This window comes from Paroedura picta, chromosome 1 (assembly GCF_049243985.1).
Source record: "Paroedura picta isolate Pp20150507F chromosome 1, Ppicta_v3.0, whole genome shotgun sequence".
In the NCBI taxonomy this organism is placed as follows: Eukaryota; Metazoa; Chordata; class Lepidosauria; order Squamata; family Gekkonidae; genus Paroedura; species Paroedura picta.
Genome location: NC_135369.1, coordinates 4,739,501 through 4,763,302, shown reverse-complemented (window position 1 = coordinate 4,763,302; position 23,802 = coordinate 4,739,501). Strand labels below are relative to the sequence as shown.

The 23,802-nt window shown below is 47.3% G+C and overlaps 1 protein-coding gene across 1 annotated transcript; it reads left to right on the top strand.

The window, feature by feature from the left end:
* The first annotated feature begins 2,345 nt into the window (after positions 1–2,345).
* Positions 2,346–22,551, top strand: LOC143829900 (methanethiol oxidase-like). Its single transcript, XM_077321528.1, has 11 exons — positions 2,346–2,449; positions 6,435–6,553; positions 9,421–9,606; positions 10,061–10,181; positions 11,488–11,670; positions 12,569–12,747; positions 14,392–14,470; positions 16,587–16,708; positions 18,095–18,187; positions 21,785–21,903; positions 21,996–22,551. Exons 1-11 carry the CDS (start codon positions 2,365–2,367, stop codon positions 22,156–22,158), a joined length of 1,449 nt encoding a protein of 482 aa, XP_077177643.1. The 5' UTR covers positions 2,346–2,364; the 3' UTR covers positions 22,159–22,551.
* The last annotated feature ends 1,251 nt before the right edge of the window (positions 22,552–23,802 follow it).

The window sequence follows — 23,802 nt, the reverse complement described above, 5'->3', positions numbered from 1 at the left end:
AAACCATTCAACATCACAGTGATCCAGGTCTATGCCCCAACCACTGCTGCTGAAGAGGATGAAGTTGATTAGTTCTATGAAGCCCTACAACACCTTCTAGAAGCAACGGCAAAAAATGATGTGCTTATCGTAATGGGGGATTGGAATGCTAAAGTAGGAAGCCAAAAGATAACCGGGATAACAGGCAAGTTTGGCCTTGGAGTACAAAATGAAGTAGGGCACAGGCTGGTAGAATTTTGTCAAGAGAATACAATGGTCATAGCAAACACTCTTTTCCAACAACCCAAGAGACGACTCTACACATGGACATCACCAGACGGTCAACACAGAAATCAGATTGACTATGTGCTCTGCAGCCAAAGAAGTTCTATGCAGTCAGTAAAAACAAGGAGCTGATTGTGGTTCAGATCATCAGCTTCTTGTTGAAAAATTTAGGCTCAAACTGAAGAAAGTAGGGAAAAGCACTAGGCCACTCAGGTATGAACAAAATCATATCCCTGACGAATATACAGTAGAGATGACAAATAGATTTAAGGAATTAGATCTGATAGACAGAGTTTCTGAAGAACTATGGACGGAGGTTCGCAACATAGTACAAGAGGTAGCAACTAACACCATCCCCAAGAAAAAGAAATGCAAGAAAGCAAAATGGCTGTCTGAGGAAGCTTTACAAATAGCTAAGGAGAGAAGGGAAGTGAAAGGCAAGGGAGAAAGAGAAAGATACACCAACTGAATGCTGAATTCCAGAGAATAGCTAGAATAGTTGGAATCACAGAATCATAGAGTTGGAAGGGGCCATACAGGCCATCTGGTCCAACTGCTGGCTCAACACATGATCAGCCCAACAGCATCCTAAATCATCCAAGAAAAGTTTGTATCCAACCTTTGCTTGAAGACTGCCAGTGAGGGGGAGCTCACCACCTCCTTAGGCAGCCTATTCCACTGCTGAACTACTCTGACTGTGAAAAACTTTTTCCTGATATCTAGCCTATATCGTTGTACTTGAAGTTTAAACCCATTACTGCGTGTCCTCTCCTCTGCAGCCAGCAGAAACAGCATCCTGCCCTCCTCCAAGTGACAACCTTTCAAATACTTAAAGAGGGCTATCATGTCCGCTCTCAACCTCCTTTTCTCCAGGCTGAACATTCCCAAGTCCCTCAACCTATCTTCATAGGGCTTGGTCCCTTGGCCCCAGATCATCCTCGTCGCTCTCTTCTGTACCCTTTCAATTTTATCTACGTCCTTCTTGAAGTGAGCCCTCCAGAACTGCACACAGTACTCCAGGTGTGGTCTGACCAGTGCTGTATACAATGGGACTATGACATCTTGTCTATGACTATGACATTTGATGTGATGCCCCTGTTGATACAGCCCAAAATGGCATCTGCCTTTTTAACTGCTGCATCACACTGCCTGCTCATGTTTAGTTTACAATCCACAAGTACCCCAAGGTCTCGTTCACACACAGTGCTACCTAGAAGCGTATCCCCCATCCAGTAGGCATGCTTTTCATTTTTCTGACCCAGATGCAGAACTTTACATGCCGCTTTTCCCTACCCGAAGGAGTCTCAAAGCGGCTTACAGTCGCCTTCCCTTTCCTCTCCCCACAACAGACACTCTGTGAGGGAGGGAGGGGAGGCTGAGAGAGCCCTGAGATTACTGAAGAAGAAGAAGAGTTGGTTCTTATATGCTGCTTTTCCCTACCCGAAGGAGTCTTAAAGGGGCTTCCAGTTGCCTTCCCTTTCCTCTCCCCACAACAGACACCCTGTGGGGTGGGTGAGGCTGAGAGAGCCCTGATATCACTGCCCAGTCAGAACAGTTTTTCAAGTGATTATCAAAAACGACAGCGCTTTGAGTGAATATATTGAATTTATTAATGACAACTTTGTGGAGGACTCATTTTGCCACTGATGAAAGCACTGAAAGCGGAGAATAATCTAGAGACCGTAATCTAGAGTCCAGGTGGAAATAAAGAGAAAACACTTTGATTAAGCCATTGGACAGATTCTTTTTTCCCAAAGTGGTGATCTGCACTTCCCTGGGTATGAAACTTCTGATTAGAGCACAACTCCTCTATGCACTGAGAATGGAAAAACTTGGAAAAACTTGACTGGCCAGAACATAAATATTCTTCCTATCTTCTTCAATCACAGATGTAGGGAAGTTAATTAGTTTGCTGTTTCTGGAGGGCATGGGAGCACTGAAATTTGGCTTTCTGGGGGGGGCACCTAAAGAGAGAGACGGTCCCTCCACCACACCTTCTCTCTTGCTCCCTCCCACATAATCAGCCTGTATATAAGACCTCTTTGTGCAGATATAACAAGCATCTTTGGACTGCCAAACGGACAAGCCCAGACTGCAGAGATGTCTGCAGATCAGCAGACAATAAAGGGATCGGAGGTATCAAATGGATCGGAGACCGTGAAGGGGCTGGTTCCACAGATATCAGGTAAGGGGAAGAAATGGCCCATCTTTAGGATGCTTTCGGATGGTTAGGGCTGATCCTGCGTTGAGCAGGGGGTTGGACTAGATGTCCTGTATGGCCCCTTCCAACTCTATGATTCTATAATTCAATGATCCTGTGTTGAGCAGGGGGTTGGACTAGATGGCCTGTATGGCCCCTTCCAACTCTATGATTCTATGATTCTATGATCTTATTGACTGATTGATTTGTATTGATTGACTGATTTTTTATTGATTTATTCATTATCGTATTTTTATCCCAGAAACTGACTTGTGGCAGTTCACAACCAGTATCGATAAAAATTCTCCCCCCAAACAGTAAAACCATATAAAATATCAACACAAATACAAGATGGCGGAATTTTAAAAACTGCTCCCCATATTCCGGGCAACGATCTTTACATGTAGCGGCTGGGAGATGGAAACGGGCCCCTGGCACAGTCTGCCACCACAGTAGGAGCCGAGCGGAGGAGGAGGTGGGGGGACCAGTGATGGAGGCTGACCTGAACCTTCCCAATCTGTTGGAGAAGAAGAGTTGGTTTTTTCTGCCTGGCTTTCCTTTACCCTTAAGGGGTCTCAAATTGGTTTACAATCGCCTTATATTCCTCTCCCCATGGTAGGCACCTTGTGAGGCCTCTGGGAGAGCCCTGAGCAAACAGAGACTGGCTTGAGGTCATCCAGCTGGCTTCAGGTGGTGGAGGAGTGGGGAATCAAATCCGGTTCAGATTAGAATCCATGGCTCTTAACCACTGGGCCATGCTGCTAGAGAGCTTCTCAGAGATGGTGCCTGGCCGTTGTGGGCACAATTGGACCCTCTGTCTGATGTCCATGGTCTCTTCTTGAGAGAGAGAGCCAGTTTAGTGTAGTGGTTAGGAGTGCGGACTTCTAATCTGGCATGCCAGGTTCGATTCTGAGCTCCCCCACATGCAGCCAGCTGGGTGACCTTGGGCTCACCATGGCACTGATAAAACTGTTCTGACCGGGCAGTGATATCAGGGCTCTCTCAGCCTCACCCACCCTACAGGGTGTCTGTTGTGGGGAGAGGAAAGGGAAGGCGAATGTAAGCCGCTTTGAGCCTCCTTCAGGTAGGGAAAAGTAGCATATAAGAACTGACTCTTCTTCTTCTTCTTCTTCTTCTTCTTCTTCTTCTTCTTCTTCTTCTTCTTCTTCTTCTTCTTCTTCTTCTTCTATTTTTCCATCCAAGAAATTGAATACCTGGTGCCTGCAACAAGGAAATGTCATCTCCTCGCTTCGGGCCACTCACCTTACCCCGCCTCCACCTCTTGATTGATTTTTATTAGATTTACTTGGTTTAATTACTTCACTTATATTTCACCTTTCTACTCAATGGAGACCCACATCAGCTTTCCTCATTCTCCTCTCTTTTATTCTTTCCAAGAACCCTGTGAGGTAGGCTAGTTTGATACTGGCCCAGGATCACTCAGCAAGCTTCCACGGCAGAGTGGGGGATTCGAACCAGGATTTTCCAGATCCAGCATTGTGATAAGGAGAAAATGGAGGAGAGGAGAATAATGTCTTGCCACTTCAGCAAGATTCAGGTCCATTCCACACAACTTAAATGTAGCTGAATTGTAACACTATGTAAATGCTACATTTTTGACATTATACACGACTTCGTACACAAACTTCCAGGAGACGGGAATGCCTCCCCACCCCCTTGGCTGAAGTTATTTAACTTTATACTTTCAGCTTTCAAAATTTAAATACCTCACCCCTTGTTTTCCCTTGTGTAAAAAGCCATTTTTTTGGGGGAAATTACCATGAAATACAGTTCCATATGAAGCACAGAAGAAATGAATTAACACATATTCATTGCCACGTGTGTTTCTGGATTAAAAAAAAAAATAAAATTTAAAGGGAAAGAGGCATTTCGAGCCACGAAATGGCCATTTCATTGGCTCTTCAGTTTGATTGACAGGCAGAGGCAGGCAGAAGCATCACAAATTTAGAGCGCCCCCTAGCGTTTTCATGGCAGACACAATACAGGGTGGTTTGCCATTCCCTTCCCCAGTCATTACCATTTACCCCCCAGCAAGCTGGGTACTCATTTTACCGACCTCGGAAGGATGGAAGGCTGAGTCAACCCTGAGCCGGCTGCTGGGATCGAACTCCCAGCCTCATGGGCAGAGCTTTCAGACAACATTTCTGCTGCCTTACCACTCTGTGCCACAAGGCACCAAATTTCCTGCAGAGTGGTTGGAGCCTCTTCTCTAAAGAACAACTACGTTTCAAAAAGATTGGACCAGGGGGTTTATTTCTGTGGGTACCCAAGGAAAGTACCCACATCCTCCATGTTCTCCTATGGGTAAAGGGAAAGCCAAATGTCCCAGAGAATCTCAGCAGTAAAAGTAAATTTTTGGGAGGGGGCATTTTCCAAAGCCTAGACCAGCAGCAGGATCCATGGGATACTGCCCAACAGAACAAGCAGGACTCTCGACTCACTGGAACCCAGAACAAACAGTTCACTTAACTCTGCCCCCAAACGAACCAAGCTTCAAGAAATGTTTATAAATCAAGTCTCCTGGAATTCAAACCTGACCCTCCAAACTGAAGTTACTCCAAGAAAGCCAAGGTAGATGGTAGAACCATAGAGTCAGAAGGTACCTCCAGGGTCATCCAATCCAACTCCCTGCACAATGCAGGAACTCACAACTATCTTGGATGCTTTAGGATGCTTTGGGCTGATCCTGCGTTGAGCAGGGGGTTGGACTAGATGGCCTGTGTGGCCCCTTCCAACTCTGTGATACCTGCCCACCAATTCCCTGCCAAGATCATAGAATCATAGAACTATAGAATAATAGAGTTGGAAGGAAACTCCTGGGTCATCTAGTCCAACCCTCTGCCCTATGCAGGACAGTCACCACCCTATTGCTCATCCACTGTCACCTACCACCCCCTTGAACCTTCACAGAATCAGCCTCTCCGTCAGATGGCTCTCCAGCCTCTGTTTAGAAATCTCCAAAGAATCCACCACCTCTCGAGGAAGCCTGTTCGCCCTAGGAACCACTCTAACTGTCAGGAACTTCTTCTGGAGGTTTAGAGTTGGAAGGGACCTCCTGGGTCACCTAGTCCAACCCCCTGCACTATACAGGACACTCACAACCCTATCGGTCATCCACTCTAACCTGCCACCCCCTTGAACCTTCACAGAATCAGCCTCTCCATCAGATGATGCTCCTCTTCCAAAACAAGAATCCCTGGTCAGTCTGGCCTAGAGGAAATTCTCCTTCCAACCCCAAAATGGTTATTGGCATTTCCCTGGGCTAGTAACAAAAGGGCCACAAAAGCCAAGCACCAATACAAGTTGATAACTTTATACAAGTGAATCCTTTCCCATCCTGGGAGGAACTCTGTACATATTTTTATATTTTACATCCTATATCTTACACCAGAGCCAGCTTGGTGTAGTGGTTGAGAGAAAAGGCTTATAATCTAGGGAGTTGGGATTGATTCCCTGCTCCTCCACATGCAGCCAGATGGGTGACCTTGGGCTCATCACAGCCCTGATGCCATTGTTCCCACTGGTCTCTCGGTGCTCCCTCAGCCTCACCTACCTCAAAGGGTGCCGGTTGTGGGGACTGGAGGGGAAAGCGATTGCCAGTTGCTTTGCTTAAAGATCTGAAAACCTTTCAGTCTGTACATTCTTCAGTTCAGTTCAGTATCAGAGTAAATCAAAACAGTTGCATGTTACAATCAAACATGAAAACATTGCTTGTCAAAGAACTTGCACAGGGTTTCTCAATTACTGCCTATGTCAACTTTTCTCAACTTTTTCTTACCTTTGAGAAACACCTGAAAGACTCTTGTTTTTAGATGAAACTAATTTTTGATTGAAAGCAAAAAAAAAACCTGTTCATGGTAGGGGTGGTGGTGCTTGAATCAAGAAATCTGCAATTGCTTTTCCAATCATCCCACCATTTCATCCCTACATGTCCTCTTTGCTTTCCCAGGTCCCAGAGAGAGACTCATGTACGTCGTTTGCATCTTAACCAGCACCGAATTTGGCCCCCAAGCACCCGACTATCTGGCTACGGTGGACGTAGATCCAGAATCTCCAACTTATTGCAAGGTTCTGACCTGAGATCTCTTCCTTGCAGAATGCCTTCTTTGCTGTTACTCCCCTCAGGTTCCAGGGATGGATGAAGAATGGGGTAGAAATGAACAGGACTTCATCTCTGCTATCTCGAAACCTAAGCAGGATCAATCCTGGAAGCTTCTTGGATGGGGACCACTGAGAAGTCCAGGGTTGCTACACAGAGGCAGGCAACGGCAAGCCATCCCTTAAAATCTGTTGCCCTGGAGGTCCCAGGCTAGCCTGATCTCATGAGATCTCAGAAACTCTGAGCCTGTCTGAGACTGGGGGAAGCAAGCCAGATTAGGAGGTGGGAGGAGGAAGGGAAGGCCCTACTTGACTGTTGTAAGGTTCGCTGGCCTGCTGCAGCTTTGTCCTCCACCTCCCCAGCCTCCCAAGAGTGGCGGGGTTTGTGGCTGAAGGGGAGGGGGAGGGAGGAAGGGAAGGGCCCACTCCACCACAGCAAGGCCTGCCAGCCTGCCATAGCTGTGCTCCTCATGCAACTCCCTCACCCTCTCCCTCACCCTCTCTGACTCCAGAGAAAGCAGTGGGGTAAGATGGGAGCAGATGTAAAATAAAGCAGATGTTTTCTCCAGGGGAACAGATCCATGTGACACTGAGGGGTGTTGAGGCCATTCCCGCATGAAGGGGTAAAACACGAATGGAAAACGATGGATCGTAAATCCCGTGTTTGCAGCCCTCCTCATGGGGAGACCCCGTCTCCAACATTTCCCCTCTGCCCCGTTGAGGCTTTTTGCCTCCTGATGAGGCTGCAAGGGAAAACAAGCTGAACTCCCTGGCTTGTCAATCACAGCAAGCAACCAATCACAGCGTGGCAGTTCTCTCATGGACTGAAACTTTCTCCTCCCCAGCAGTCCTGAAATTAATTTTTTTTTAAAAAGGCACTTATGCATTGCTATGTGGTATTGCCACAACAGAGATGCACAACAGAGATGCATCTTTAATAAAATCAACAGTGCCCCGTAGCTATGGAGAAACGCCAGAATGATACAACATTTCCCCCTCCTCTTTTGGTGATTTGTATTTTTTTTTTTGCACTTTATTTCTGTCTGGGTGGATTTCTGAGGCACTGCACATTGTCCCTGGAGCCCAAGAAGACATTTTGTGCTAATGGTAGGCTTTAAAACATGCTACTCATTTCCCACCTCCCAGAAGATGCAAATGGGACTGTTTTTGCCCGCTCGTGTTGTGAGAATTCTGGACAGGTAACCGAATCCCAAAAATACATTTTGTGCTAACGGAAGGCTTAAAAACAAAGTGTACACATGGCTGAAAGATCAAGAGAAAGCAGCTAGATCACCCTCCCTCCCCCTCTCCAGCTCATTTCCCACCTCCGGAAAACAAAAACGGGGCTGTGTTTTGCCTGCCTGATCCCAAGAAGATCGTGGACACTTTAAAGAAGATTTCATTTGACCTTGGATAATGTAGGTTTGGTGTCCTGCCGCAATATAGACCGTCCCATTAAAAGAAAATGACTCAAAACAGGAAATGGAGAGGCAAGGGGAGGAGCGAGGGTGGGACAAAGCTGCTGAGTCTATCATGCGCTTCCCCCTCCATACAGTTTTATCTCTGGTTGCCCCCTTGTGGCTCACCGGTGGTTTGTGCGATTTAGGATGGTAAATCCATTCTGGATTCCCCAAACCGTGATTTAAAAATAGCCGAATCTCCAGCTGGCTACTGGGATGTTGACAACGTTATGTGGAGCGGGATATATATGCCGGCAACATGCCAAGGCTGTCCAGGAATATTTTCATCATGCAGAAATGGCCTGACATTTTCATCAGAGCTCAAGGCTCTTACAAGATGCTTCCCCCTCTGCCCGCCAACTTTGAGCTCATCTACCGTCTCCTGAGGCCAGCTTTCTTACTAGGTTTCTGGCTTTCTTCATTCCACACCTTCCAGAACAAGTTAGGCAAGAGAGTCATCGGAGAGCCTCAAGCAACTACCTGGCTGTCAGCAGCTGGTCTAATTAAGTTACCCATCAGGTGCAACTGATTGACAAGATAAAAAAATATAAAGGCAGGGAGAATAAACGGAAGGCTTGTTCCTAGGTAGGATGGCCCAGGGTTGTTGGCCTAGTGTGAAATATGCCCAAAGCCACATGCTAAACGGGAAAACTTTAATGAACGTTTTATTTGACTGCAGTGAAATAGAAAAGACATAGACGCAGGTGGTACCAATCCACAAAACACCTGCGTGGCCAACAATAAAACTGCATTGTGTTAAAGACTTTCCCCTTGGAAGCGGGAAGGCCTAATGTCCTTAGAGGCTGGCATCTTCTCCCCTCGTTCCCGGGACCACCCTACAGTCATCAAGCCAGCTCCCCAAAAGCTGCTGACAGGGTTCTGGGTCTTCTGAGGGAAGGCTGTTCTGGGGGGGAAGCAATGGCGGGGATCCCATTCCTCCCCATGCCAGCTGGAGCTGTTCAGGGTGGTGGGAGCACCAGCAGGGGTTCCATCTCTCCTCCCCCACTTCCACTCCAACTGCCCCCAGCTGCAGTCCCTGGTCCTCCCCCCTCCCTCCCAGCTCCAGCTGCCTATCTACCATACCAATACCTTGCACATCTTCCAGAAGTTGGACGTGGCACGAGGCAGGACATCCCTCCTGATTTGCCATTCATTGGACAGCTGGCCAATCAGGGATGAGACAGCTGGGACAGCCTCCCAGATTGGTGGGTAGGCGATGAGTCCCAGCTCCTCCCAGCACTCTCTTACCCTTTTATTAAGAGGAACAGATTTGGTGGTCGACCGGCAAGGTGCTGTTAGGGGCTATGGGGCCTACATGCTCCGTATTGGGGGAACCCCTGGATTGGACAATGGCTAACTTCTTGCCTTCCTCACTAGATTATCCACCGCTTGCCCATGCCTTACCTAAATGATGAACTCCATCGCTCCTGTTGGAGCACGAGCAGCAGCGGTTCCGGGGATACCACCAAGAAGCGGAACAGACTGATCCTTCCATGTCTGATCTCTGCTCGTATTTATGTGGTGGACACCGGGACTGATCCAAGAGCCCCCAGGCTCCACAAGGTATGTCTTCATTGGAGAAGTGCAAATTAGCCCTGGGGATGGGGGGGGGGAGCTGTAGGAGGGCTTGGAGGATGTGGGGATGTATTGAGTTGTGGGAAGCAGCAAGCCATGGCTTCTAGGGCTGGTGCAGTGAAGTAGTTAGAGTGTCATTCTGGGATCTGAAAGACCCAGGTTCAAATCTGCTTTGATGCCATGGAAGCCCGCTGGGTGACCTTGGGCCAGCGACAGCCTCTCAAGCTATCCTACCTCACAGGGTTGTTGTGAAAATTGCTGCCTGTTGCTTGCAATTTCAAATATACATACATCTCCTATGGATATAGTGGAACAAAATTAGAGTCCAGTAACCCTCCTGGAATTGTCTTTATGGTTTTGGCCTCCTATGCGATGAGGAGAAAAACACCATGCTTCAATGCATCGTAACTTCACTGCAACTGTTCTTTCTTGTCCTCCACAGGTGATTGAGCCGAGAGAGGTTTTCCAGAAATGCAACCTGGCTTTCCTCAATGCACCTCACTCCCTGTGTAGTGGGGAAATCATGATCAGTGCTGTAGGGGACCCATGTGGCAATGGAAAAGGTATGCCATGAAATGGTTACAGTGTGGAATCCCAGCTGAGGACTGTGTAGATCAGGGCCTATTCTGCACACAATAGATAATGCACTTTCAATGCACTTTAGAAGTAGATTTTCCTGTTCTGCACAGGAGAATCCAGCTGCCAAAGCACATTGAAAGTGCATTATCCTATGTGTGCAGAGTAGGCCCAGGGAGCCCCAATGTCTGGAACTTACCCAGTGCTTTGAGAAAGTGAGTGGGGCAGGTGGGGTTTTTGCTCAGCAAGGCTTCAGAGTGATTACTGGATGTTTGTTTGGCTGCACAGACTGTTCCGGTATCAGTAATGAGCTGTTGACATCACTTCTGGTGCTCCTTCTTCCAAAGAAGGAGAACCCACCACCTCCCAAGGAAGCCTGTTCCACTGAGGAACCCCTATAACTGGCAGGAACCTCTTCCGGATGTTTAGCTGAAAATTCTTTTGAATTACTTTCAACCCATTGGTTCTGGTCCACCCTGATCCACATTGAGGAAGGGGCCTGAAGCACACGGTTCCCCCATTCTTAGCCAGATCCTGGAAGTCTAGGTTGTTTGTGTAGATTTTTACAATGTTGCTTTTGTAGCAGCTGCCATCCCAGCACCAGGGTCTTCATTGTCTGGTTGGTCCAGCTGGTGGACCTTCCGATGACCCTTGTGTGATGGGCCACTGGTGTGACACAACATAGCTTTTTTATGTTGCTCCAAGCCACAAGGGATACCTGGGACAATCTGTCTGGGGGCAGAGATGCCCTGTGTTCCTGGTTCTTTGGGGGCAACACTGGGATGGCTTCTGGAGTGATGGACCTCCTGATGACACTTGGGTTTTGGCCACTGTGTGACAGAGTGTTGGACTGGATAGGCTACTGGCCAGATCCAAGATTGCTTCTCTTTGATTCTTATGTCTGGGGCAGGGATGCTTTCTCTTCCTCAGGCTTGTGGGCCAAGAGTGGAAAGGCTTCTGGAGTTCTCGCCCTGATAATGGACCTCCTGATGAAACCTGATGGTTTTGGCCACTGTGTGATGCAATGTTGGCCTGGGTGGACCAATGGCCTGATCCAACATGGCTTCTCTTATGTTCTTAACAGCAAAGGTTCATCAATAGCTATTAGCTACAAAGAGGGAACACTCTGTCCGGGGCAGTGATATTGTGTCAACCATGGATGTCTATGCATGTGCCCATGCAGAGATCACTATTTTGCTTTGGATTCCTTTGATTGCCTTTTTGCCCCACCATTTGGCAAGGAGTTCAGGATGGAGTGCACGTTTTTGATCCTAGATCTGGTCCTTCTGCCAGGTGGTTTTGTCCTGCTGGATGGAGAGACCTTCGAGGTGAAGGGGAACTGGGAGAGACCCTCTCAAGCGGCCCCGATGGGGTACGATTTCTCATACCAGCCAAGGCACAACGTCATGATGAGCACTGAAGTGGGGGTGCCGAAATTCATAATCCATGGGTTCAATTCAGCAGACCTGGGGAAAGGTAAGACCTTGCTACACGGGAATGTATTTATTTATATACTAGAAATAAAGCACGTTGTAGCCAATACAACAGGCGCTAGGATGGGGTGGGGGTGGGGTGGCTTCTCTGCTCCCTTGGGGTGTGAGTATCTCCAGGTGCCTTGCAGTGAGGCAGCTGGAGGGCTTCCTGTGCCAAGGGGGGGTAGGGAAGGTTCACCCCTTCCCTCACGGGCTGCCTGTTGTGGCAGGAAGTCGCCCAGCCGCCTCTGCCTGCGTGGAGGTCTTTCCAGTAGAAGGGGGAAGGGAAGGCTTCTCCCCTCCCCCTGGGTTCCCTGTTGTACCTCCCAGAAGGAAAGAAGGAAGGAGAGAAAGAAAGGGAAGGAAGGATGAAAGAAGGGGGAGAAAGAAAGGGAGGGAGGGAGGGAGGGAGGGAGGGAGGGAGGGAGGAAGGAAGGAAGGCCAGCCTCCCCCCATGCCTTCTGCACTTTACAGTGAGCCAGGAAGGCCCTCCACAGTGGGCCAGAAGGCCCTTCCTAAATTTCTAATAATTCCTAAAATAGGCTTAGCCCCTTCAGTTTCTTCAAGTCTGACTGGTCCTCTGTAGCCTTTGGTTATACAGCAAATGTTGGCAAAGGATTGGCTGTTCAGGGTCAGCTGCTTCCAAAGACCAGGAGGATTCCGGATTTTGCTGTCTGTGCCAAGGATTGAACTAGTTCTTTGTTCAAGAGGGTGACAGGTGAGAGTGGATGATTGATAGGATTGTGAGTGTCCTGCATAGTGTAGGGGGTTGGACTAGGTGACCTAGGAGGTCCCTTCCAACTCTAGGATTCTATGATTCTATGAAAAGCCTGTTACCTTTGGTGGATTCTCAGTCACTCACCAGCTTTCTCACTTTGGTTTCCTTCTCTGTTCACCTCCAGGGCGCTTTGGCCGGGCCTTGAACGTCTGGGACTGGACCACCCGCTGCCTTCTCCGGTCGATTGATTTAGGAGAGGATTCCATTCCATTAGTAATGCAGTTCCTGCACAACCCCAACGCTGCACATGGAATGGTGGCCTGCCTCCTCCAGAGCTCTGTCTATCATGTCTACAAGACACAGGTGAACTTCTGCGACTGTTTTTACATGGCAATAAAATTGTCAATGGAGTTTTCTTACCTAAAGTAGAGGGGGAAGGGATTCCTAGGCACCAGATTTTGTCAGCACTGTGGATTTCACTTATGATTTTTATATGATGGCTAACCCATAACAGAGGTTGTAAATACTGTAGAGCAGGTATCCTGTTAGCTCCTTTCCTGGAACCCAGTATGGGTTCTGAGAAAGTGGTCAGGATCAGGCGGGCCTTTAGCCTAGCAAGGTTTCTAATTAGTCAATGGAAATTTTATAGGCTATGCAGATATTTCAAAATACTTTCTTCGGCAGCAGCTGTCAGCAAAGCCTTATTTAGATAGCTGGCCCTTGATTGCCATGATAATTAACAGCTATGTTCTTCAACAACGGTCCCTCTCAGCATCTTTAATCAAAATCATTTTAGAAGAATCTGTGAAATTAAGGGACTGTCTAACACCCAACTTGCGTAATTTCTGAATATAAATCTTGTTTGTACAAATTGGAATATTTTGATAAACTATACATGGATGACTTTGTGAAATTAGTGTGATAGTGTACATGAGTTCCTTTTTTTTCATATAGTCTATCATTTGTGTCAGGATCAGTGCCTGCTCGCTGCCATGAATTATTAGATTGGCCTGGGTTTCTCCATGTTTGTTTAGCCCGCATTTTACCTTTTGCTTTTGGGTCTCTTGTAACCTCGACCCTCTATATTTTTAGCCGCCTGCCTGAAATCGAAACCTGTCTGCTGTACCCGGCTATCATGATTTGCTGTAAACTATTTGTCTTTTGAACTGGCCAGCAAGGCCTGCTCTGTGTAACAAAAGTAGTTATCTTGTCAGTAGGCGCCGGGTTGCCCAAGGACGTGCGAGAAGTAACACTCCCTGGTTATTGCACCTGGTACTCCTCTCCCCCATCCCTTGGGAACCTTCAAGGTTTGGGCGGGAGAATTTCCTTGAAAAGGGTTTGCAAATGTAACGATTGGCAGAATTGACTTTTCTAGTTTAGGTATCTGAAGTAACTTCTCAATAAACGCTTTCTTTTCATAGAAGCTTGTTGTGAGTTCTTCTGCACTTGACAATTTGTACACTCCCCTCTTTTTGTTCTTTGCCAGAATAGCACAAGTACCTGGATCGATATTAGTACCTGTCTTAATCACGTTGTTGCCAATATCTTTCTTTAAATGTTGTCAATCAGTTCTTGAACAATCACTTCTTGAACAAGTACATATTCCTTGATGAACTAATCTGGACCTTTTCAGATTTGGCTGAATCTGAGCCAAGAAAGGGTGCTTTGGGCCTTTTTGGATTCGGCCAAATCAACGCAGTCCGAATCCAAAACTATTCGAATTTTCTCCCCATGCACATGCCTAGTGTGAATTCTTACACTTTTCTCTTTCTGGTGGTTCCTTAATTCTAATAGCAATTGGTTATCGACTGTCTTTGTTTTCTCACCTGTACTGACTGTGTAACCCTCCTTGAATTCCTATCATAGAATCATAGAATCATAGAGTTGGAAGGGGCCATATAGGCCATCTAGTCCAACCCCCTGCTCAACGCAGGATTAGCCCTAAACTATAAGAAAGTTGGTGTGTAAATAATGTAAATGAATAAACAATTTGTATGTCTTCCTCAGGATGGAAATTGGGCCGCTGAGAAAGTGATCCAGATTCCAAGCAAGAAAGTTTCTGGATGGTCATTACCCGAAATGCCAGGTCAGTCCATAGGATGGACGTTGGGACTCTTCTTTACACTTTTCCTCCAGCTCTTGCAAACTACAAGTGGTTTTAGCAAATTCCCTTTCTTAACTTCGTGGAGGAGACAGGTGACTGCACCTGCTTCTGGAAGATAAGAAACCCTGGCTTGTGACTCTTTGCAGTCCACAGCAGTGCTGTTTTGCTCTCCCTTGGTTTCAGCTTCCCAAGTCAAGTGGTGTTCCCAAGCCAACCTTCCACATCCTGAGCTCCTCTAGTTGTCCACTTCCCAGGAGGTCACCAAATTTGCTCCACTCTTTCCCTACTAGAGTATGCTCTCTCTGGCAAGGATGCTCACATCAGCACCCATTTGGGGCCCCATTGCCCCTTTTGGGCCACTAGTGAGTTTTTACTTGACTTTTGAATATAATCAATAGTAGAGATATTGCTACAACATTACAATGCTAGAGCGATATAGCAGTGGTCCCCAACCTCTCTGAGGCTGGGGACCGGCAGGGCAACTGCCCCGCCCGCGCATCGCACATGCGCGGCCGGGCCTGCACATCGCGCATGTGCGGCCGTGCCGCGCATCGCACATGCGCAATGCGCGACCGAAATCGCGCATGCACGGCACTTTCGCGAATGCACAAAAGTGCCGCACATTCACGATTTCGGCCATGCATGGCGCATGTGCGCATGCGCAGTCGTGCGTGCGCAGTGCGTGGCGTGGCCCTGATTCCCTCTCCCCGCCCTCCCGCAGTAAGCTTGCGGCCCGGGAAGTTTTTTATTGCGGGGGGGGCAGGGAGAGGGAGCCGCGGCCCGGCGCCATGGCCTTCGCGGCCTGGCACCGGGCCGCGGCCCGCAGGTTGGGGACCACTGCGATATAGCATTCGTAATTAAAAAAAAAGTTGTGTCCGACCCATTGCGAGTCCATGGACAATGATCCTCCAGGCCTTCCTGTTCTCTACCATTCCCCAGAGTTTATTATGCGTTTATTTTGTCCCAGAGCCCAAGCAAATAGTGTCCAATGCAGACTAGACTCTTTTCCAATCACGTTTATTAAGCATCTCATAGTAATAGACTTTCCAAAGCCGAAAGTCTATTAATATGAGATGCTTAATAAACATGATTGAAAACGAGTTTAGACTGCACTGGGCACTATTTGCTTGGGCTCTGGGACAAAATAAATGCAGTGCACCAATAACAAGGGGAAGGAAGGATTGCCACAAGGGAAGGGAAGGATGTAAGAAACCCTCGTCTAGGGTTGCCAACCTCCAGGTGGAGCCATGAGATGTGTAATTACAACTGAAGTTCACACTACAGAGAATGTGAGGGAAAGGCTGGTAGGGAGGGAAGCTGGATTAAAATTTATAATTTAGAAGAAGATGAAGAAGAGTTGGTTCTTTTATGCCACTTTCCTCTACCCAAAGGAGTCTCAAAGCGGCTTCCAGTCACCTTCCCTTTCCTCTCCCCACAACAGACACCCTGTGAGGGAGGGGAGGCTGAGAGAGCCCTGAGATTACTGAAGAAGAAGAAGAGTTGGTTCTTAGATGCCGCTTTTCTCTACCCGAGGGAGGCTCAAAGCGGCTCAAAGTTGCCTTCCCTTTCCTCTCCCCACAACAGACACCCTGTGAGGTGGGTGAGGCTGAGAGAGCCCTGAGATTCCTGCTCGGTCAGAACAGTTTTATCAGTGCCGTGGCAAGCCCAAGGTCACCCAGCTGGTTGCATGTTGGGGAGCGCAGAATCGAACCCGGCATGCCAGATTAGAAGTCCGCACTCCTAACCACGACACCAAACTGGCTCCAAACCATGCTCTCCCCGAGCTTCATCCCCGAATTTACAGGAATTTTCGAGCTCATATTTGGCAGCCCTATGTCTTTCACTGTGGTAGTGTTTTCAGAAAACAGAACCAAGGCTGTTTTTTGGTTTTTAACACTCTTTTATTTAAGTGAAAGCCAATATTAATCATTACCTATCAGAACATGGATTTTCAAAAAGCAACTCACCTGAGTGCTCTCCTTCCCACCAACTCACTACATAACCCATCGTGAGGTGGGGTTTCCATCCCTGCCCTTGAAAAGCTGTTAGCAATTAGAATGAAGGGAAATACTTAAAACATTCCCAACTTCTTTCCCAGCTTTTAGCTCCTACATTGTCGTTTCCCTGGATGATCGGTTCTTGTACATGAGCAATTTCATTCATGGCGATATCCGTCAATATGACATCACTGACCCTCACTGCCCCAGGCTGGTTGGCCAGGTAAACTTCTTCATTCAAGGGACTTTCTCTCTCTGGTGGGAGAGGCAGCCAGGCATGTGAGATTGTGCACCATCATTAAAATCCTCTGAGATAATTCAGCATTGCCAAGGGGAGACCAATGGCTCAGTTGTAGATCCTGGTAGAGAAAAATGGCATGGAAAAACCAACTCTTCTTCTCCTTCCTTACAATGTGACCTGCCTTCCATTCCCCACTGTTCCCTGTCATTGGGCTTCAAGCTGTGAGTCTGTCCCGGCCTAGTTGTCCAGCACACTTTACTTGCCCTGCCCCAATCTGTAGTCATGCCACTGGCCCCCGCAATGCAGTTGACGTTTCTCATGGCTGCTCCCAGGCTTCCGTATCACTGGGATGATGACAGGGAGCTGTCCCAGCCTGGCTTCCCATCATAACCTCACCACCACAGTTTGATGGCTGGGCTACTGCACATTTGCCTGGCCCAACCATGTTTGCCTCACCACAGTGGAAGTCGTCTCAGAGAACTTTGCACCAGCATTGGGGGATCCTTCATGAGCAGGGGTAGTCAACCTGTGGTCCTCCAGATGTTCATGGACTACAATTCCCATGAGCCCCTGCCAGCGTTTGCTTCTTAGTCTTTATCCACCTCCCCACCCACTGGTTGGGCTAGCCCCACCAAGGTAAGGCAAGGCTGGTGATCCAGACAAGCTATTTGGTCCTTTGTTAACTGAAGATGCCAAAGAGAGAACCTTCTGAATGCCATACATTCAGTTGTGAGTGTCCTAGGGTTGGACTAGATTACCCAGGTCCCAACTCTATGATTCTATGATTCTAAGCAAATGTTCTGCCCCTGAGACCCAGGCATGGGGTGGCTACTTCCTCCTTAACTTGCCCCTGAGCATCCCATTTCTTGTTTCCAGTGGGAGAGGGGAAGAGTCCTGGGAAGGAATTTGGGGTCACCCTTCAGCATCGCACTGAGAAATGGAAGCGATTGAGTTCAATTGAGAAGACATTACTTGATGCTATGCCTTTCCACTTGGAATTGGCCAGTGTCTTTGTTCTGGGGAAAACTCCGCTGTTGGTGGAATGTATTTGCTGAACCTAACACCTTCCCTCCATTCTCATTTTTGTTATTTTCATGTTCCTATTGCTTTGGGATTTCTTTGTCTTTTCCATGTCATTTGTTTCCTCTACTGTCTGATTATACGACCAGCACATTTCCCAGCTTTTAATGTTCAGGGAAACATGCAGCGATGCAGCAATGTAATATTGAACCAACCACTAGAGGGAGCAAAACACATGTGTAAAGAAGAAACCCTGAAGCAGAAGGGACATACATATGATGACAGTGGGTATGCAGACAAGCCCATGGTCTTGATTGGGGTCGTGGGGGGATATTTGTGTGCACACAGGTCTTTGTGGGGGGCAGCATCCCAAAAGGTGGAGTGGTCAAAGTCCTCAAAGATCCTGAGCTGGACTGCCAACCTGATCCTTTCATCATCCAAGTGAGTCAATCACAAACAAAAGGGGAGAGTGCATGCTGGGTGGTCAAATGACCAACTGCAGCTTGAGAAGTTCTTGGAGATTGAGGGTGGAGGCTCAGGAAAGTGGATGTTATGCAACTCTAGGACTTCCATTGCTCCTGCTCAATGGTATTGCCATTGCCTGCCTCTGTACCATAATCCTGGTATTCCTTGGAGGTTGTCCATTCATGTACTATCCAGAGCTGGTCCTGTTTATCTTCTGATAGCAAAAACGATCAGACAAGCCTGGGCAATCCAGGTCAGGGGGTCTTCCTGAAAAGGAAGGATCTTCAACCCAAAACTCTTCACTCCCCACTCTTGCTGGTTAGGGCTGAACCTCATAATCCTGGAAACTCAAGCGGGCCTTAACTATGTATTCCCTTGTCTGCACATATATAAAATTAAGCACATTAGGTGGGCTGGATGAAGCACATTAGGTGGGCTGGATGAAGTTGATCAGTTCTATGAAGCCCTACAACACCTTCTAGAAGCAACGCCCAAAAATGATGTGCTTATCATCATGGGGGATTGGAATGCTAAAGTAGGAAGCCAAAAGATAACCGGGATAACTGGCAAGTTTGGCCTTGGAGTACAAAATGAAGCAGGGCACAGGCTGGTAGAATTTTGTCAAGAGAATACAATGGTCATAGCAAACACTCTTTTCCAACAACCCAAGAGACGACTCTACACATGGACATCACCAGACGGTCAACACAGAAATCAGATTGACTATGTGCTCTGCAGCCAAAGATGGAAAAGTTCTATCCAGTCAATAAAAACAAGACCAGGAGCTGATTGTGGTTCAGATCATGAGCTTCTTGTTGCAAAATTTAGGCTTAAATTGAAGAAAGTAGGGAAAAGCACTAGGCCACTCAGGTATGAACTAAATCATATCCCCGACGAATACACAGTGGAGGTGACAAATAGATTTAAGGAATTAGATCTGATAGACAGAGTGCCTGAAGAACTATGGACGGAGGTTCGCAACATTGTACAAGAGGTAGCAACTAAAACCATCCCAAAGAAAAAGAAATGCAAGAAATCAAAATGGCTGTCTGAGGAAGCTTTACAAATAGCTAAGGAGAGAAGGGAAGTGAAAGGCAAGGGAGAAAGAGAAAGATACACCCAATTGAATGCAGAATTCCAGAGAAAAGCTAGAAGAGATAAGAATGCCTTCTTAAATGAACAGTGCAAACAAATAGAAGAAAACAATAGAATCGGGAGGACCAGAGATCTTTTCAAGAAAATTGGAGATATGAAGAGAACGTTTCATGCAAAGATGGGTATGATAAGGGACCAAAATGGTAGGGACCTCACAGAAGCAGAAGAGATTAAACAAAGGTGGCAAAATTATACAGAAGAACTATACAAGAGCGAGCTTAACATCCCTGATGACCACAATGGGGTAGTTACTGACCTGGAGCCAGACATCCTGGAATGTGAAGTCAAATGGGCCTTAGGAAGTCTGAGCAACAATAAAGCTAGTGGTAGTGACAGCATTCCAGTTGAACTATTCAAAATCTTAAAGGACGATGCAGTAAAAGTGCTACACTCAATATGCCAGCAAATTTGGAAAACTCAACAATGGCCACAGGATTGGAAAAGGTCAGTTTACATTCCAATCCCAAAGAAGGGCAATGCCAAAGAATGTTCAAACTACCGCACCATTGCACTAATTTCTCATGCTAGCAAAGTTATGCTCAAAATCCTACAAGCTAGGCTCCAGCAATATGTGGACCGAGAACTTCCAGAAGTACAGGCAGGATTTCGAAGAGGCAGAGGAACTAGAGATCAAATTGCCAACATACGCTGGATCATGGAGAAAGCTAGGGAGTACCAGAAGAACGTCTACTTCTGCTTCATTGACTATGCTAAAGCATTTGATTGTGTGGAGCACAACAAATTGTGGCAAGTTCTTAAAGAGATGGGAATACCAGAGCATCTTATTTGTCTCTTGAGAAATTTATATGCAGGTCAAGAAGCAACAGTGAGAACTGAACATGGAATCACTGACTGGTTCAAAATTGAGAAAGGAGTTCGGCAAGGCTGTATACTGTCGCCTTGCCTATTTAACTTGTATGCAGAGCACATCATGAGAAATGCGGGATTAGAGGAGTCAGAAATTGGGATCAAGATTGCAGGGAGAAATATCAACAACCTCAGATATGCAGATGATACCACTCTAATGGCAGAAAGTGAAGAGGAACTAAAGAGCCTGTTGATGCGGGTGAAGGAGGAGAGTGCGAAAGTTGGCTTGAAACTCAACATCAAGAAAACAAAGATCATGGCATCCAGCCCTCTCAATTCCTGGCAAATAGAAGGGGAAGAAATGGAGATAGTGACAGATTTTATTTTCCTGGGCTCCAAGATCACTGCAGATGGGGACTGCAGCAAAGAAATTAAAAGACGCTTGCTCCTGGGGAGGAAAGCTATGGCAAATCTAGACAGCATCCTAAAAAGCAGAGACATCACCCTGCCAACAAAAGTGCGTTTAGTCAAGGCTATGGTCTTCCCAGTTGCAATGTATGGCTGCGAAAGTTGGACCATAAGGAAGGCCGAGCGTCAAAGAATTGAGGCTTTTGAACTCTGGTGCTGGAGAAGACTTTTGCGAGTCCCTTGGACTGCAAGGCGAACAAACCGGTCAGTCCTAGAGGAGATCAGCCCTGACTGCTCTTTAGAAGGCCAGATCCTGAAGATGAAACTCAAATATTTTGGCCACCTCATGAGAAGGAAGGACTCCCTGGAGAAGAGCCTAATGCTGGGAGCGATCGAGGGCAAAAGAAGAAGGGGACGACAGAGAATGAGGTGGCTGGATGGAGTCACTGAAGCAGTAGGTGCAAACTTAAATGGACTCCGGGGAATGGTAGAGGACAGGAAGGCCTGGAGGATCATTGTCCATGGGGTCGCGATGGGTCGGACACGACTTCGCACATAACAACAACAACAAGGTGGGCTGGGCTGGAGACTCAGCTTGTCTCCTGGGCTGGGCTGGAGAATGCTTGCTTGGCTTGACCCATCTCAGCCTTGGAGTTCAACAAAGTTCAGCAGGCAGGTAGAAGATCAGCACAGTCATAAGGCAGTCCAAGAGTTGAGGGCAAGTGGCAATCAGTGGGGTCGTAGGCAATCAGGGCTTAAGATGGGCGTCTGAGCCGCCCACCTCCCCACCCGACAGTCCACAACTGTTGGAGGACGGTGAACACAGGAAGGGCTAGTTCTTTCAGAGCAACTGTCTCACCTTCCCTGACCCTGATGAGCAAGCCTGGTCTACCTTGTGCTCTGCAAAGCAGTTTTGCATGTTTGATGTGATGTGTAGTTCTGTCTTTTTTAGTACTGACTACCTTCTGGGTCTGTTAGTTACTTTTCCTAGGGTTCATTTTTGTCCCCTGGCTTCTTCTCATGTTGGGTTGTAAGATTTAGATGAGGTTGGTGATGGGTTCATTTCTTTCTGGAGGAAGTAGCCTCGATCATCCTAGTCTCAGGACTGCCCAGTCTCTTGCTCTCTTAAGAGTCGAACATCAGCAACACAGTTTTTCATCCTTTTTGCATCTTCTACCTTCCTCTGTTTTTTCTGTCCTTTAGGGAAGGCGAGTCTATGGGGGACCCTTCATGCTTCAACTCAGCTTGGACGGCAAGAGACTTTATGCCACCAACAACGCGTACACTCCTTGGGTCAAGCAGTTTTACCCGGAATTGTTCAGGTAAGAAACCTTTCCTTTTATTCTTGTGGCTTGCCCTCTGCCCTCTTTGTTGATTGCTTCTTCACCCAGACTCTGTTTCCTCCCTTCTCTAGGGAAGGGTCCGTCATGCTGCAGATCGATGTGGACACCGAAAATGGAGGTCTGTGTGTAAACAAAGACTTCCTGGTGGATTTTGGGAATGAACCCTTTGGGCCTGCCCGAGCACATGAGATGCATTACCCTGGCGGAGACTGCACCTCGGATATCTGGGTCTAGGTGGGGAGCAGTCCGGTCTGTTCCTATACCAGCTTTGTGGGAGCATTTTGCAGGAAGCACACACCTAGTGGCCTGGGGTTCTTTTCTGCTCATCCATTTGTTCCTTAAAATATATGTTTGTGTTGATTCACGCCGCGGAAGCTTTCTAGATTTGACAACAGATTACAGATTACAGAATACCTTTATTGGTTCCGCAGGGCCTGCAAGACGGAGCTCTTCCGCCAGGTCTATGGTTGAGGCTGGGGCTGCTGGGGTACATCGACTGCTCTCCCCCGGGCTTCTTCTTGAACACCGTTGACATCCTTCTCCTCCACCCCCCCTTTTTTAGGAATGGGGGTAGGAAGGGGATCTTATTATTGTGCTGCCATGTTGTGACATTTTAAAGTCTTTTAATGGGAGTTTTAATGGTTTTTTTAAGACATTGTAACCCGCCGCGAGCCATTTGGGAGTGGCGGGAAATAAATCGAAACAATAGCAATAACAATAGCAATAGCAATAGCAATAGCAATAGCAATAGCAATAGCAATAACAACAATAACAATAACAACAATAACAATAACAACAATAATAACAACAAACAACAACAACAACAACAACAACAACAACAATAATAATAATAATAATATAGATTTGCCAACTGTGGGCTTGGAAATTGTTGGAGATTTGGAGGCAGGGCAGGCTTTCTCAACCAGGGTTTCATGAAACCCTGGGGGATCTTGGCAGCACTGAAAAGGTTATCTGAATGGGTGGGGGTTATTTTTTTAATATATATATTTAATTTGTTAAACATTTATTGGGTGATATGACCATACATGGTCATGCCAACCTGCCCCCGCCCTCCCGAAATAGCCAGTGTGGGCCTGGAGGGGTGGGAAGGGGAGGGACACAAGGTAGACATGTACACACCTCTGCTTCCCAACCACATTCTGCAAGATGGCATCACTTCTGGGGCTTCTCGAAGACTTAAGAATGTTTCAACTTGTCAAAAGTTGACAAAGGTTGCTCTAGAACAGCAGTTCTCAACCTGGGGGCTGTGACCCCTGTGGGGGGGTCAATCAACCCTTTTTCTAGGAGTCACCGAGGCTGCCCCCGCCACAGGGACAGGAGGAGCAGCCTCGGTGCTGTAGTGGAACTGAACTTTGTAATGTGGAGATGGTAATTCTGGGAGATTGTCAGGCTCCACCTGGAGGTTAAAAAGGGCAATCTAAGGGCAATCCTAAGGGTCGAGTTTTTAAAAGGAGTCAGCTGACTCAACTGACTTGCTTGGTTCGGACATTTTGAGTGGGGAAACAATTTATGTCACAGTCAGGGGCACGTGTTTTTATGGCATGTAAATATAATGCAATACAGATGTTGCTTCTTTGGAATGAGAAAAGTAGTTTTGAGTCACAGCTCTAATGCAAGCAGAGCCATAAAATGTTTTCTTCCATATTACCTGGTAAGGTAAAGGTAAAGGTATCCCCTGTGCAAGCACTGAGTCATGTCTGACCCTTGGGGTGACGCCCTCTAGCGTTTTCATGGCAGACTCAATACGGGGTGGTTTGCCAGTGCCTTCCCCAGTCATTACCGTTTACCCCCCAGCAAGCAAGCTGGGTCCTCATTTGACCGACCTCGGAAGGATGGAAGGCTGAGTCAACCTTGAGC

Excerpts from the sequence above, each read along its gene's own strand:
- LOC143829900 (XM_077321528.1), top strand. The coding sequence starts at position 2,365 with ATGTCTGCAGATCAGCAGACAATAAAGGGATCGGAGGTATCAAATGGA. Across the intron at positions 11,671-12,568 it reads TTCAGCAGACCTGGGGAAAG|GGCGCTTTGGCCGGGCCTTG; the intron begins GTAAGACCTTGC and ends GTTCACCTCCAG. Across the intron at positions 18,188-21,784 it reads CTGATCCTTTCATCATCCAA|GGAAGGCGAGTCTATGGGGG; the intron begins GTGAGTCAATCA and ends TCTGTCCTTTAG.